Below are 13,534 nucleotides of genomic sequence, written 5' to 3'. Positions count from 1 at the left end.
TATCTTCTAGAAATTGCTAAATAAATAAAAAGAATATGTTTGGTTGCTATGGGCAACATCCCATCTTCAATAGAACATCAAAATAATTTACCTATAAGGCTCTGGAGCTTCACAACTGCTACTTTAGTATGTGGAAAAGCGAGACCAGCAGTTTGAGATACTGAAACCACACTATCTGGTAACAACAGGCAAATATATGCCTATTCTACCCTACATAGCCTCAGTGTCCCCCTTGTAAATGAACTGAACTTTATGCTGTAATGAATGTCCTCACATAGGCAGTGACATCTCTCCCCGTTTTAATACTGCCCATACACTTGGGTAATATTGCATACAATCCTTTGATTTTGACTGATAAATTAGATCAATATTATGTGCTGCACATAACATTTATTGAATTGCATGTGCACTCACATATGGTTTTTAACCACGTGATCGCTCGCAATGCGACTGGTTCGGGGCGGCTGTGAAGGAACGCTGGCGGCAGTGCTCAGCAGCAGCAGAATGCACTGGGTGGCCCTCAGAGCTTTCTCTCAGCTGCCACCTGAATGTAAGGCCTCTGATTGGCTGCGAGCTCTGTCAGCCAATTAGAGGGCAGCCCAGTGTTTAAAATTGTTTTCTCAATATTTATTTACTTGGAAATTAGGTCTTTATATTTGTGTACTCCACGATGTTCTGTAATGTTTCTATTACAGGCTGGAGTATCCCTTATCCAAATTATTCTGAAAACCATAGTTTCCAAACTGTACTTTTTTTTTGCTAAAAACCTACTGGGTACATCTGTAACTGGCACTACATATGTGCAAGAAAATGATTGCTTGGCATTCAAATTCAGTGCCTCAGATGGTACACAAACTTTGTTTCATGATTTAAAACCTTGTGTCGTGCACAAATAAAATATATTTGTGTGGGTTTCATATATTTAAGGACCTTCTACAACTTAACCAAAATACGGAATAATCATTATCCAAAATGCTTCTGGTCCCGAGCACTTTGGATAAGGGATACTCAAACTGTACTGAAATGTGCTCTTCTTGTTTTGCTCAATCAATAAAGACATTAAAAAAAAAAAAAAAAAATAAGAAAACCATTAAGTCCTTTCAGCACGGCAAGAAAACACAGGTATAGATTATGATCAGTGAGGAATTCTGTGACCCAGTCAATGTATAATGTGTGGAAAATGGAGAGTTGTGTGTCTATGCACAAAAGGCAATAACCGGCATACACAAATTACTTGTGAAGAGACAAACGGCTTTATTAAATAAAAGGCAAACAGAAAAAATATAACAGACTGAAAATAAAGTAATTTCGGAAATACTATTTTTTGTATTTTATTTTTTCAATTTTTTTATTTTTTTACAGTATTCTCTTAACTTTTGTATTACAAACCCAGATTCTGTGCCAGCCACAAATCATCCTCCTGTGTGTTTATTTTACATGGGGTAAAATAATTCTGTCATACAGTGGTTAACATGGTGGTACAATGACTGCACATGCACATCTAAAAGTAAACAGAACATATACGAACCCGTTACACTCTTGTGGAATGAAGGGCTGCTACAGATGGCAGAGGTCAGTGTGTGGCAGCTTATTAAACCCGCTCATGAATCAATGCTATACATAGCAAGCTCTGATAAGTACACTGACTCGGAGGAGTTGAACAGGTTTCTACTACACAACACTTTACTTCATGGGCCAAACCACTTCCAACAGACCACGCCATTTAGCAGCCTGTTAATAGCTAGTCCAGCAAGAACAAAATAATACAGAGTCTGCAGTAAATTTTGGGTCAAGCCCAAATAATGAATCAGCGATAACATACATCTAATATTTTAAAGTGCCTTCTGCTAGTAATCATGTGCAAAACTAGTATGAGGATCTACCAATATGGGGTAAGGGTATTTTGTCATAAGCATTTCTATGACGACTTGTAGCAGCAATAACCAGAGCTTTCAGATCTAGTCTAGGTTTTTAGTTATAATAGCTAGAGAGTTGTGAATGATTGGTACTTAAAGAAGAACTCTACCTACACCCTCTTCCTCCTCCCCAAAAAAAGAAAAGCTTTAGGTGAAAAAAAAAAAAAAAAGTTGACAGTTAGCACAACGATGACACGGACTCGGCAAGTTTCAAAAAGGCAGAGCAGTAATCATTGTGGGGAGTGCAGCATAGATCAGCCATTATTCACCCAGGCAGGTCCAATAAACAACGACTGCAAGGCAAGTATATTTTGGTGGAAGAGGGGTTTGGGTGGAGTTATCCTTTATCATATCGCTAGATAAATGCATACTAACTATTCCTAGCAAAACAGATACAGACCACAAGCTTAACATATGGGGTTGGGCTAATTACATGAATCTTCTGTTTAACAATGCGTTTTGTGCTACAAAATGTCCGACACTGCATTTCCAATCTCTAGTGAACCACTCTTCACAAAGCTGTACATAGCTTGGATTCAACAAAACAAAGAATCATGAACGTCATTTATCAGGAACGGAATAGAACAGTGGATGAAATGACATAAAATACATACACAGTATGCCCACATTTTACCACATGAAGCAAAACTGTATTCCTGTGGAATCTAGTATTGTATCTTTTACAGTTTATCCTGCTCATGCCATCACGGAGATAACCTGCAAACATTGTTCATGACAGGAGAGAGGCACTCAGATTATTTATTGGTTATTCTTAGTCCATATCACACACACTTTCTTCTTCAATGGTCCAAAAGAACAAAGGGCCTGGGACAAGCCCCAGTTCTATTCTGAATGTACAAGTAAGGCACAGTTATAAAATCACATCACACACACGACAGGCAAGACATATGTCTCTAATAAATAATTGTATCACTATCCATTAAGATACATGGTTATAAGACCTTCACTACAGTGCAAGTGTCGGCCTTACAAAGTAAAACAAAAATGTCAATAGGAATTTTAAATGAAAATAAATACTGGAAAAGAACTGGTGCCCAATCTCCTTGTTTATATGTTGGTATTAGGATCAGCTATTAAGGACACCAATAAATGGGCATTAAAGCAAGGGGCCACCATGATGAAATAAGTACCATAGGAAAATGGAAAAACATTACATGGCGGCCCTCTCCAAAGTGACTAGTTTCTAAAATTCAGGAATAGTCCCATTCCACAAATGCCCAAATCAAGAGTGACCCGCGTGTTCATTAACAGATCGACAGTCAAGTCAACAATCAACAGGTTAAAAAAAAAAAAAAAAAGTTTGACATAAAAACGGCATACAATAAAAAAAGTAAAGCAAAGTTTTTATCCTTGGTTGGGGGGCATATTAAACCATATAGGACCCAAATGATTAGAATCAAGTAACCTCGACAGATCGCTTTGCTGCCATGCTTTGGGCAAGGTGGCCCGCTCCGCTTGCCACAAGGTTAATAAAAGGTTATAAATTGTGACATGTATATTACAGTTTTAAAAAGGACAAACAAAAAAAATGCATCGGCCATATATGTGCTGACCATTTTCATGTCAACCTTTTGAACCTGTCTCATGTTGACCATATGGTGTTGATCTGTCATCCACCATCCGAGTGACCCAGACCATACAAAGTAACACTAGAGGCAGCCTCCCTAGGTATAGAAACCAATGCTTCTGGTTGAACGGAGCCTTGCGTGACGTGTGCATGCTGTGGGAATCCGGACATTTTCCCGAGCTAAACAGACAAACTAAAACAGAAAATAAAAACCCACAAACAGAGGTGACTTATATAGAGGATGCGCAAATCCAAGCTGCAAGAACCCCAAGTGCAGTAGCAGCTGTGTCACCAAATGTAGCTGGAATCTGGCTGTCCTGAAAGTACTGTACATAAAGATGAAGAAACAATGTATATTTATATTGATGTTTTACACAAACTTTTCAAGACAGCATTAAGTATACACTAAAAGATTTACATTACAATATATAAATGTATATAGTTTTTTCTAATGACAATAGAGGAAGCAGAATATTACTGGCATCGAAGTACGACCATATCTAGACTGTTTTTAAAATACCACAGAGTCTCCTGGTTAAAATGTAAAGCCGCACAGCCTTCCTATAGAACGGTCATTTAGTGGAGGGTGCATGGTGGCTCCTGGTGGTCTGGGCCTAGCTCAGACAGTCTTCTACTGTGTAGGTCTTTTATATATGTCCTAGGTAAGAACTTATATGGTTTCCTTATTTTACACTACACAAGCCTGAGACAAGAAACTAGGAGTTGCTTTGTAAGCTTTCAGCATGATGTGACAATTCAATCAAAACCCTGTATTTAGAAGGGGAGTGGTGACATTTCCGTAGCACTGAAAGCAAAGGTGTGCATATGCCATTTATGGAAAGGATTACAAGAGTCGCTAGTTGCACCTTCTCTGACATGAATCTGGTCATTAGCAACATTCACAAGACTTATTCTTCCACCAGCTCATGCACAACACAAAAACTAGTAAAAAGGCAAATACCACTGGGATCAGGACCGCTAAAGAAATGTATCAGTACTGGCTGACCATGTCCCTGATGGCAAAGGCAAATAGACAACCTTGTGAATCCCACCTATCCTGAGGCTTTAGTTTCCCTCTGTATCTTAACTGTCAGCGACATTTATTTTACATCAAGTATTGCTGCAGCATACAGAGCAGTCAATTGTTAGCAGCAAATGGCAGGAAACTAAATATATATATATATATATTTATACATATGTAAAACAATTCTATTTCCTTTTTTTATTTTAAACAAAGTGCTTTTATGAGATACACATAAATACTTAGAAAATAAAGTGTCAGTTGGAAAACAAACTAGACTGAAATGCTCAAAATCTGCATCCTAAACAAGCTGGCAATAACACTGGATGGCCATCTTGAGGCAGGAGAGAGAACGCTAAATGTGATTGATAAATAAGGGCTAGGAATGAACTAGAGCAAACAGCAGCAGAAAGGTTTACTACAAGACACAACTATGGGGCCTTCTTCAGCTGGACTTGTGCTGTACGCGCAGAAAATCTAGATCAGAGATTCTACGCTTTAAAGAAAGAAAGTGGGGGCAATTTACAAAGTGCCTAGTACAAGTCATTAGAACTGAAAGGAATGAGCAGGATTGTCTGGAGTAACTTGTGTTACAAACCCGTGCCACAATTGGTACTTTGACTTGACTCCATGTGCTTGGGAGCTTTCAGAAGAAGAAGCACCCTAAATATACAATAGTGCAAATGAGACTAGTCTCAAATGTATCGTTCAGTGATAATCAGCCATATGACACTCTCTTTTATAAAAAAAATAAATACAAATTGAAATACGAGGAAGCGGAGACGTCTCTACAAGGCAACTGACCAAACAACAATCTAAGGGTGTGTAAACACAGTGAGATTCTTGTTTGATTCGCTCGGGATTGAATCACACGGATCAGTGTACACATTTGATTTTGACTATATAGTATAGATTTCTGTTATATAGTCTTACCTGCACAGTCCATTTTTCTATTCGGTTGCACCAAATGGGAGCACACATCCACTCGAGTTTGAATGCTGATGAAACCATTAGATTTCTATTCGATTTTGACTATATAGTCAAAATCGAAAGGAATATCTTACCGTGTGTACACAGCCTAAGTCCATCACTGCCTTAAAAAGGAGTTTCCGGCTATATAAAACTCCTGAAATAAAGCCTCACTCTAACCTAGAACACAGAACATAAGTGGGAGCACCTGCTGTGAGAACTCCCAGTACTCATTCAATGTAGCAGCTGAACTCATATGGAGCTCATTGGATCTTTCCATAGCAAGGTGGAGATCCAATACACCAGCTCTGAAGCTTTCAGTTTGTGCCAATTCCTCTGATATCTTCTGGTAGAGACCCCCACCAAAGTACTGGTATGGGGATGAAAGGGGAGTTGATATAGGAATAATATAAAGTGGAAAGTTCTTTCTTGCTAATCAGTAGGCCATACAGCCAATAAATATAGATGGCCAACACAGAAAAAATCCTAACGTAATCTGGGGTACAAAACATCCTGTATATATGAATAATGTCATGTTATACAAGTTTCCCTTAACACAATATATCAAAAACATATCTGCTAGTCAAACCTGGTCACAAAAGCCAACAAAAAAACAAACAACTGAATTGTATTAGCAGGTTTCCTGAGTCTTTTGTGCTTTGAAGGACACCAGAGCATGTGTATTTGTGTGGACTTGAGCATAGTTCGCTATCCTTATCGGTCAGATGGTTGGAGTGTTGTCCTACATAGTCCTGCATTCGTTATAGAACAGATGCAATAACAAAAGCCAGGATTTTGTGGAAGTTGTGGTGCATCTAGAAGATAGTTTATTGTTGAAATGGCTTGGGAGTTATTACAGTAGTAACTAGTTGAGACATACAGTACATTGGATTACCCTCTAGCAATTGCAAAGGGTTTTGGCATTACAACGGTGTACTGCACTGACAAACGTCAACTGATGGATGCCTATAACCTATTTGCAACGAATGCCTGCAGAACACCATTCCGGCAAAAGAAGACGTTAGTTCAAGAAAACCATAGGACCATAACAAGAAAATCTGCTTTCTTAACAGGCAGGCTTTGGGGAAGCAGACTAGGAAGCAACACCAGTTGTTTATAAGGCACTCCAAAACTTCTGCCACCTCCCAAATGTTATCACCATTAAAAAGTAAAACAGAAATATCACAAGTAAGGGACTGGCCTTTTATTGGACAAAGTGCAAAAAAAAAAAACTCACAGAAAAGAAGAGCACCTCCCAAACACAGACACACTTGGGTATGAATGTAGCAGCTACTGAAGAAAGCTTCTTCAGCTTGTGGGCCAGAAGACGTAGGCATATTACGAGTTTTATTTCAGCACAAAATTTTAGGCGCTTTGGCTGGGACTTTCTGTATCTACGGCATACATCGATGGGACATACTAAGGGCAGTGCACTGCACTTCTTAGCCACATATCTATAGAACAATCTGCTTCATTTAAGATGGTCCATGAACCAAAGGGTTTAACTAGACAAAGCAACATATCAAAGTTGGCCAATTATTCTGCTTATGTGAAACAGGATATAACACTGACTAGTAAACAAGTCCTGTTGTTCACCAAACCGGTCTCTGCAAGGACTTGCCTATAAATGAGAAGTCTCTTGCATTTCTCATCAGCACCACTTCACCACTCACACAAATGCTTTCATTCTGCATGTAGCAAATCGGGCTCACTCAACGCACAAGTGGATGTGTCCATTATTTGCAGCATGGCAAATTTAACAAAAAAAACCCTTAAAAATCCAAATACTTGGACTTGGAAAATGTTAAAGGCTACAAGTTTTGGTTTAGTTTGGATGGGGTTATGAGAAGTGAAATCAACTGGCACAGTGGATGCGTAGCATGGCACAGTGATCGATTAGAAAGGCAGCTCTTTAGAAGCCTCAGACAAACAATTTAGGCAACAAGTTATTCCAATAGAACTGCTCTTAATAAGAGTACCTACACACAGATGCTTGTACATGTGTTTCTGGTATATCGCCCAGTGTAAGCCAGCCTCACAACAGTAATCTATTGATTACCATTAGCAACCCTGTCGGTACTCACATACAATTTAGTACAACAGAAGCAGCCCCGGAGCATAGCCGCTTATGTTATCTCCAGTTTGGTTAAAGTGCAGTGAGGCAAAACCACAGACGAATGTACAACCACCCCTCTCTGTTTATACCCTAATACTGACGTTTAAACACAGAGTATGCTAGCCCTGAATTGTCTCTGTGACACACTATCACAACTGCATCCTACACACCACATAAAATATTATGCAAACTCATGATGGACATCTGCAGCACTCATAATTAGTAAATTATTAAAACTTAATTAAGACCTTAAACAGATTCAACCCCCAGATATATAAAATGTAAGGCACTTTTTAGGGAGCAATCTTTTTTTGGCATTACAACTACCAAAGTGCCATAGGACATCTATATAAAAACAACACAAACCACTACACTAGCAAGTTATACTCCATGGCATTCTTTTGAATAAATTTATATAATATATACACATATATTATATATCTCAATGGGAACAGGATGATAGAACAATATTAATACATAGCTCAGTATTGGAGAGAATACTCATCCTTCAGATTAAGGACATAGACTGATACAGATAAGGAAAAAAAACTTTCATTTGAACTGGTAAACTTATCAATTGCTAATCCAGACAGGACATCCATTTAAGTCACCAAGTTAATTTAGAACCAGGTTTAAATGAACCATTCCCCTGCTGCAACATTCCCTACAAAGAAAATAGGGGGAAATTTAAAAGGATGAGAGATTCAGAAAGTGAGAGATTTGGGAAGAAATATCCAGGTTTTTTTTTTAAAAGCGGCAATCTTTTACACTGCACAACCAGTTTGATTTTGCAGTGTAAATGATTGCCGCTTTAAAAAACTGGAGATTTCTTGCCAAATCTCTCACTTTCTGAATCTCTCATCCTATTAAATTTCACCCATAGTATCAACACACTCCATGCATCTGCACAACTACTACATGCAGGATAAAAACAAATACACACCCTACTAAACATAACATAAAAGTCCAGAGAAGCAATTCTTGCAGAACTGGTACAAAAATATAAAATCTAAAACTTTTTTTGCTTTTTCTTTTCTTTTTATCATGTTAAATTGTTTGACTTTTTATATCAATTCATGCTCTGAAAAAACAAGAACATTAAGCGAAAAATATTGGCAAAAGTATTTTTTTTGTAAAGCACTCTCTTTCTCCCTCAAGGTCAGTATATTCAGGTGCATGTTACAATAGCAAAAATAGAGATATATTTATATATATAGATATTTGGACTAATCTTCTTCTACAACGCATAGAGTGGGCCCACAACACATCTTATGCCATCTGCCTAAGATGGAGAATATCAGATTCTGGAAGTTCAACTAGATCAATGAAATGTAGCAGCTCTACCTATCCTCCAAAAATCTGAAACGCTAAATCTTATTTAAAAAAAATAATATAATATATATTTATTGTCTTCTTTTATCTACAAAGGGGAACCAATCTCTTGACTGTAGACACAAGACTGTGAATGCACCCTCCAACTGATACTCATAAAATTGGACCACTACAAAAAAAAAAAAAAAATTCACAGTTTAGTACACCCCTACCTATCCAAGAATTCAGCTGACCTCAATTTTAATATATATATAATATATATTTAGGTTGAAATTTTTACATTCATTACAGTATATTATAAGCTGTGCAAATCTTTACTTTGACTGGCAGTCTGCCACCTCAATATGTTTGTCTTTGGTACAAAATAAAAAGAAAACAATCAACATAATGTGCAATTTTGTTTCTCTCTTTTCCCAACTAAAAAAGTACCAAAGAGAAAAGGAAAAAAAAAACAAAAAAAAAAAAAGGAGAAAGAAAAACTGTGGCTTTTTAGTTCAAGAGCCACCGCTTCTATTTTTTTTTACATTTAATTTTTTTTTTCTTTTTAGTTTCTATACAATTCACAGACTCTGTGGCACGTATCTACATTTTCAACTTATTCCTATGTACATTCGGAAAAAAGAGGAAGTCACAAGGATTTTTTTCTACAATGAAGCTTAACCCGATAAATATGCACCAAACTATGCATTCTAGCCCACTACACTACAAGTTTTTAAATATTTTGTAACATTTTAAAGCATACAAAAAAAAAAAAAAAAAAAACCCTTTGACGGTTTTAAGCTGTAGAAGTGTCTTCGCAAATACCAAGGCACAAAGATAAGGTTTTTTTTTTTTATAATCATAGTTCCACTTGCGATATACTATTTGCGATCGCAACGTTATTTTATGAGCAAAACATTTTATGTAGAGCCACTTTTGTTGACCTTTGCACTTCTACTAGACCACTTAGTGCAGCACAACAATGGCATAAACCTGAAGCCATTTAAGTGGCTTTTTTCAATTAAAAGAGTCGCATCTCTAATATTCCAGTACAGATAGTGGCTAATTTTGGCATTAGCTCAAAAGTATGGAAACCTAAAAGAAAAATTAGTTCCTGACTCTAAGACAAATGCTAAAGTTACGATAATACATGTTGCCTATTTGTTTTTGCACATTTAGGTTCAATATATAAACTACGGCAATGATAGAATTGCTGCCAATAGTACTCTAAGAACAAATAGCCACTAACAACCAGACATTGTGATGAATTAGAGTTCCATGCAATGAGTACTCTCCATTTGCCAACGTGTCTGTTTGCTGTTCTCGCCACATAAAACCTGTTCAAAATATAATCAGACCAGTTGACAACAGGATACACATGCAAAAACTGAATGGAATTTACAGTGCAGACTTGGGAGAAGGTGTACGAGCACTGGTCATGAAGAGAGGTGGTCACACCTTTGAAGTGGGTATACGGAGTCCCACTAGGCCACCAGTGGGATCTCCATCCGAGGTTTTATCCAAAACCTGATTTACAAATTCAGAGGTCTGGCCTGCCACCGGTGACCCTGAAAAACAAAAACAAGGTTTATTAAAGTCAGTCTCAAAACTCCTGTCTAATTCTAGTCAAGAGGCTGGATGTAATACTGTTCAAGTTCGTCAGAGGTGTGGGATGCTGGCTGAACTCTGACATTGTTTTTTTTTTAAAGCACCAATCATTTACAACGCAAAGCTATGCCTTGTAAAGGATTCGGCCGGCATTCCCCTCTTCTGGTGACATCCCACAGAAAATGATCAATTCCAACATAAAATAGGAAAATATGAATTACATCTGATATCTCCTCTCTGACCTTCTCACTCCTGGGTACTCCCAACCTTCTTAGACTGCAAACATTCATGGGCCCTTCCCTTCTTCTCCCCCCCCTGCATTTTCTAGACAAGTCTGTTCCCCTCTCTCAATTTCCTTTCGTGATTCTAATCATGTCTGTTACTCCACAAACATCATTGCCAAGGGAGCACATGCAGGGAGCAAATGCCAATCTTTGAGCACCAGCTTACCGATTGGCATTTGCTCCCTGCTCATCCTTAGGTGACCCATTAATGTTTGCTACAGGCCTAGTGAGTCTTCATTCCTTTCCTCTTCCCCAACCTTATTCAATTACTTGTACTTTGGTAATTTGTTGAATTTTGCAATCGCCATGCAATTGTGATTTCATTGTAAAGCCCAGAAGACCTCTTGTAATACCCGATTACTAGTAGAATATCACTGTACAAAGTATAAAGTAAATCTAACCGTTTAAAAGATAGATCAACCTTTCCCCTTAGAAGAATAATGGGGCTTGATTCAGATGTGGTTACAGTTGAGCTTTTATCGGCAGACTGGGCACGCGTCGAGGCCGAAGGTATCTTTGCAATGCCAATCGCAGTGAGAATCATTCTCTGAGTGAATGACAGATAAAGGCCATTTAGGGGGAGGTAACAGCGATCAAAATGATCACTGCTGTCAGCATTGCGACCGCACCTGAATCAGGCCCAATATAAACTAGTTGAATCAGCATTGCCTGCAGTAAGACAAGGTACAGCTTCATACCAAGTGTATCCTTTATTAGTATATCCAGTTTCTGCTCCATGCTTTCGGACCATTCCTCCCATGGGATCTGCATCCGTGTCATGATCTCTTGTTTGATTGAATTGATCACAAAGAGCAAACCATCTGCAAATTGAGAGATAGAAATATGTTTTACTTGTGTGTGATCTCAATTACCAATGTTGAAAAATGTATCAAGAACAATTGAGAGGGGGCGGGCTTCTGCTTAGCATGTGTGCTAAGCAATGAAGTGCAGGTAATTTCCCTTGAGCTTCCGGGTTAGCTAGATTTCCCATACACAAGTAGTGATGTGTTCTGGGCGATCTGGGCTAACCACTGTGTTCTTTATGCATATGCAGGCACATGTGCCGAAGATCTGAGCCATCCATAGTGACACACGGGACCGCACATCACCATCGCTATGGGGTGTACACAAGGATCGATTCATGCTTAAGTTCTAAGTGATCTAGACAGATTGCTTAGAAAAGAGGTAAAAATCCCCACGTGTGTCTATGCCCCTTTAAAGGACACTTTGGCAGTCAAGAGGTTGGGGAAGCTCAATATTTCCAAAAATCAGGCATACAAAACATAACCTGACTTACGAAAACAATTTCGGTTTTAAGTCTAGGCTTTAACATTGTTCAGTGTGCAACAGCTAAGGACATGGCGATAGGTCAGTATGCAGAACTATAGACAGTATCTAAAAGGTTTACGAATATGTTATATGGGGCGTATTGTTCTTTATAGAACAATTACAATTATACAATTATATTATAAAACAATTATAGAAAACACTTCCTCTTAACCCCTTCCCGACATTTGACGTACATGTACGTCATGGCCGGGATGTACTTCCCGACACATGACGTACATGTACGTCATGGCTTTGAACTGTCACCGCGTCTATAGACGCGGTGACAGTTTGGAAATGTCTGCTGTCCCTGACAGCAGACATCCCCCCTCACTGCCCAGGGGGGGGCAGGGATGCCCCCCCCGGTCGGCGATCGCTGTGATTGGCTGTTCAAATGTGAACAGTCAATCACAGCGTTTCCTGTGTTACCGGCGGCTAAGCCGCTCGGTAACACAGTGATCGGTGGTGATCGGTGCTGTTAAGTACAGCACCGATCGCCAGCCCCCCTCCCACCCACCCGGCAGCTCACCCGGCAGTCCCTGCAGTCCCTCCTTCCGGCAGCCGCAGCGCACGCAGCGCTCCCCCCCTCCCACCCCCCCGCAGCACAAATAAAATTACATGTAATGTACTGAAATATATATATATATATATATATATATATATATATATATATATATATATATATATATATATATATATATATATATATATATATATATATATATATATATATATATATATATATATATATATATATATATATATATATTAGGGCGGAGTGAAAAAACTGAAATTGAGAAATTCAAAATCGGCTAGTGTGGAAAAGTTGTGACTTGACTTGAATAAGAAACGTGCAAAAGCATTTTGATCTGAGTCAACATCTTCTGTTCTGGCAAAAGGCCTAAAGTTTCACTTTTTTGGTGAAAATGACGAAAACTATGAAGATGCTCCGATCTAGTTAAAATTATGTCAGGATGTCTTAGAGTGGTTCATTAATATACTTTAGCATAGTAAAAGAGAGTACGAGATTGTCCTAGTGCAAAGTGACTGACTTTGGTGGGAGAAAAAAATCCCTAATAATTGACCCATTTTCATGGTCACAATTGTGAATATTGTGTGTTTTCTCCTGAACGTGTTTATAATAGAAGAAGCACAAATACTCTAAATGGAATTTCGGTGACACTGTGTGAAATATAACACTGCATAATAGCCCCTAATCAGACCTGATCCCAGTACAAATTTGTTCTCAAAATGGGCAAAACAAATGCTGCATTGCAGGTGGGGCAGATGTAACGTGCTGAGAGAGTTAAATTTGGGTGGTGTGTGTTGAAACTGAAATCTAAATTACAGTGTAAAAATAATGCAGCAGGTATTTACCTTGCACAGAAACAAAAT

General features: G+C 38.4%; 1 protein-coding gene across 2 annotated transcripts in view; it reads right to left on the bottom strand.

Moving 5' to 3' along the window:
* Positions 1–1,223: 1,223 nt before the first annotated feature.
* CREBRF (CREB3 regulatory factor) overlaps positions 1,224–13,534 on the bottom strand; it is a 62,667-nt gene continuing 50,356 nt past the window's right edge. For both annotated transcript variants that reach the window (XM_083181992.1, XM_083181993.1), the window contains exons 8-9: positions 11,512–11,634; positions 1,224–10,489 (exon numbers count right to left, since the gene is read on the bottom strand). In XM_083181992.1, the coding sequence (XP_083038118.1) occupies positions 10,374–10,489; positions 11,512–11,634 (239 nt within the window). In that variant the 3' untranslated portion in view covers positions 1,224–10,373. The remainder of the gene's footprint in view (positions 10,490–11,511; positions 11,635–13,534) is intronic.

The sequence above is a fragment of the Crinia signifera genome, chromosome 4 (assembly GCF_055691185.1).
Source record: "Crinia signifera chromosome 4, ASM5569118v1, whole genome shotgun sequence".
Classification (NCBI taxonomy): Eukaryota; Metazoa; Chordata; class Amphibia; order Anura; family Myobatrachidae; genus Crinia; species Crinia signifera.
Note: the sequence above shows the minus strand (reverse complement) of the source record. Positions and strands in the feature narration are given on the sequence as shown.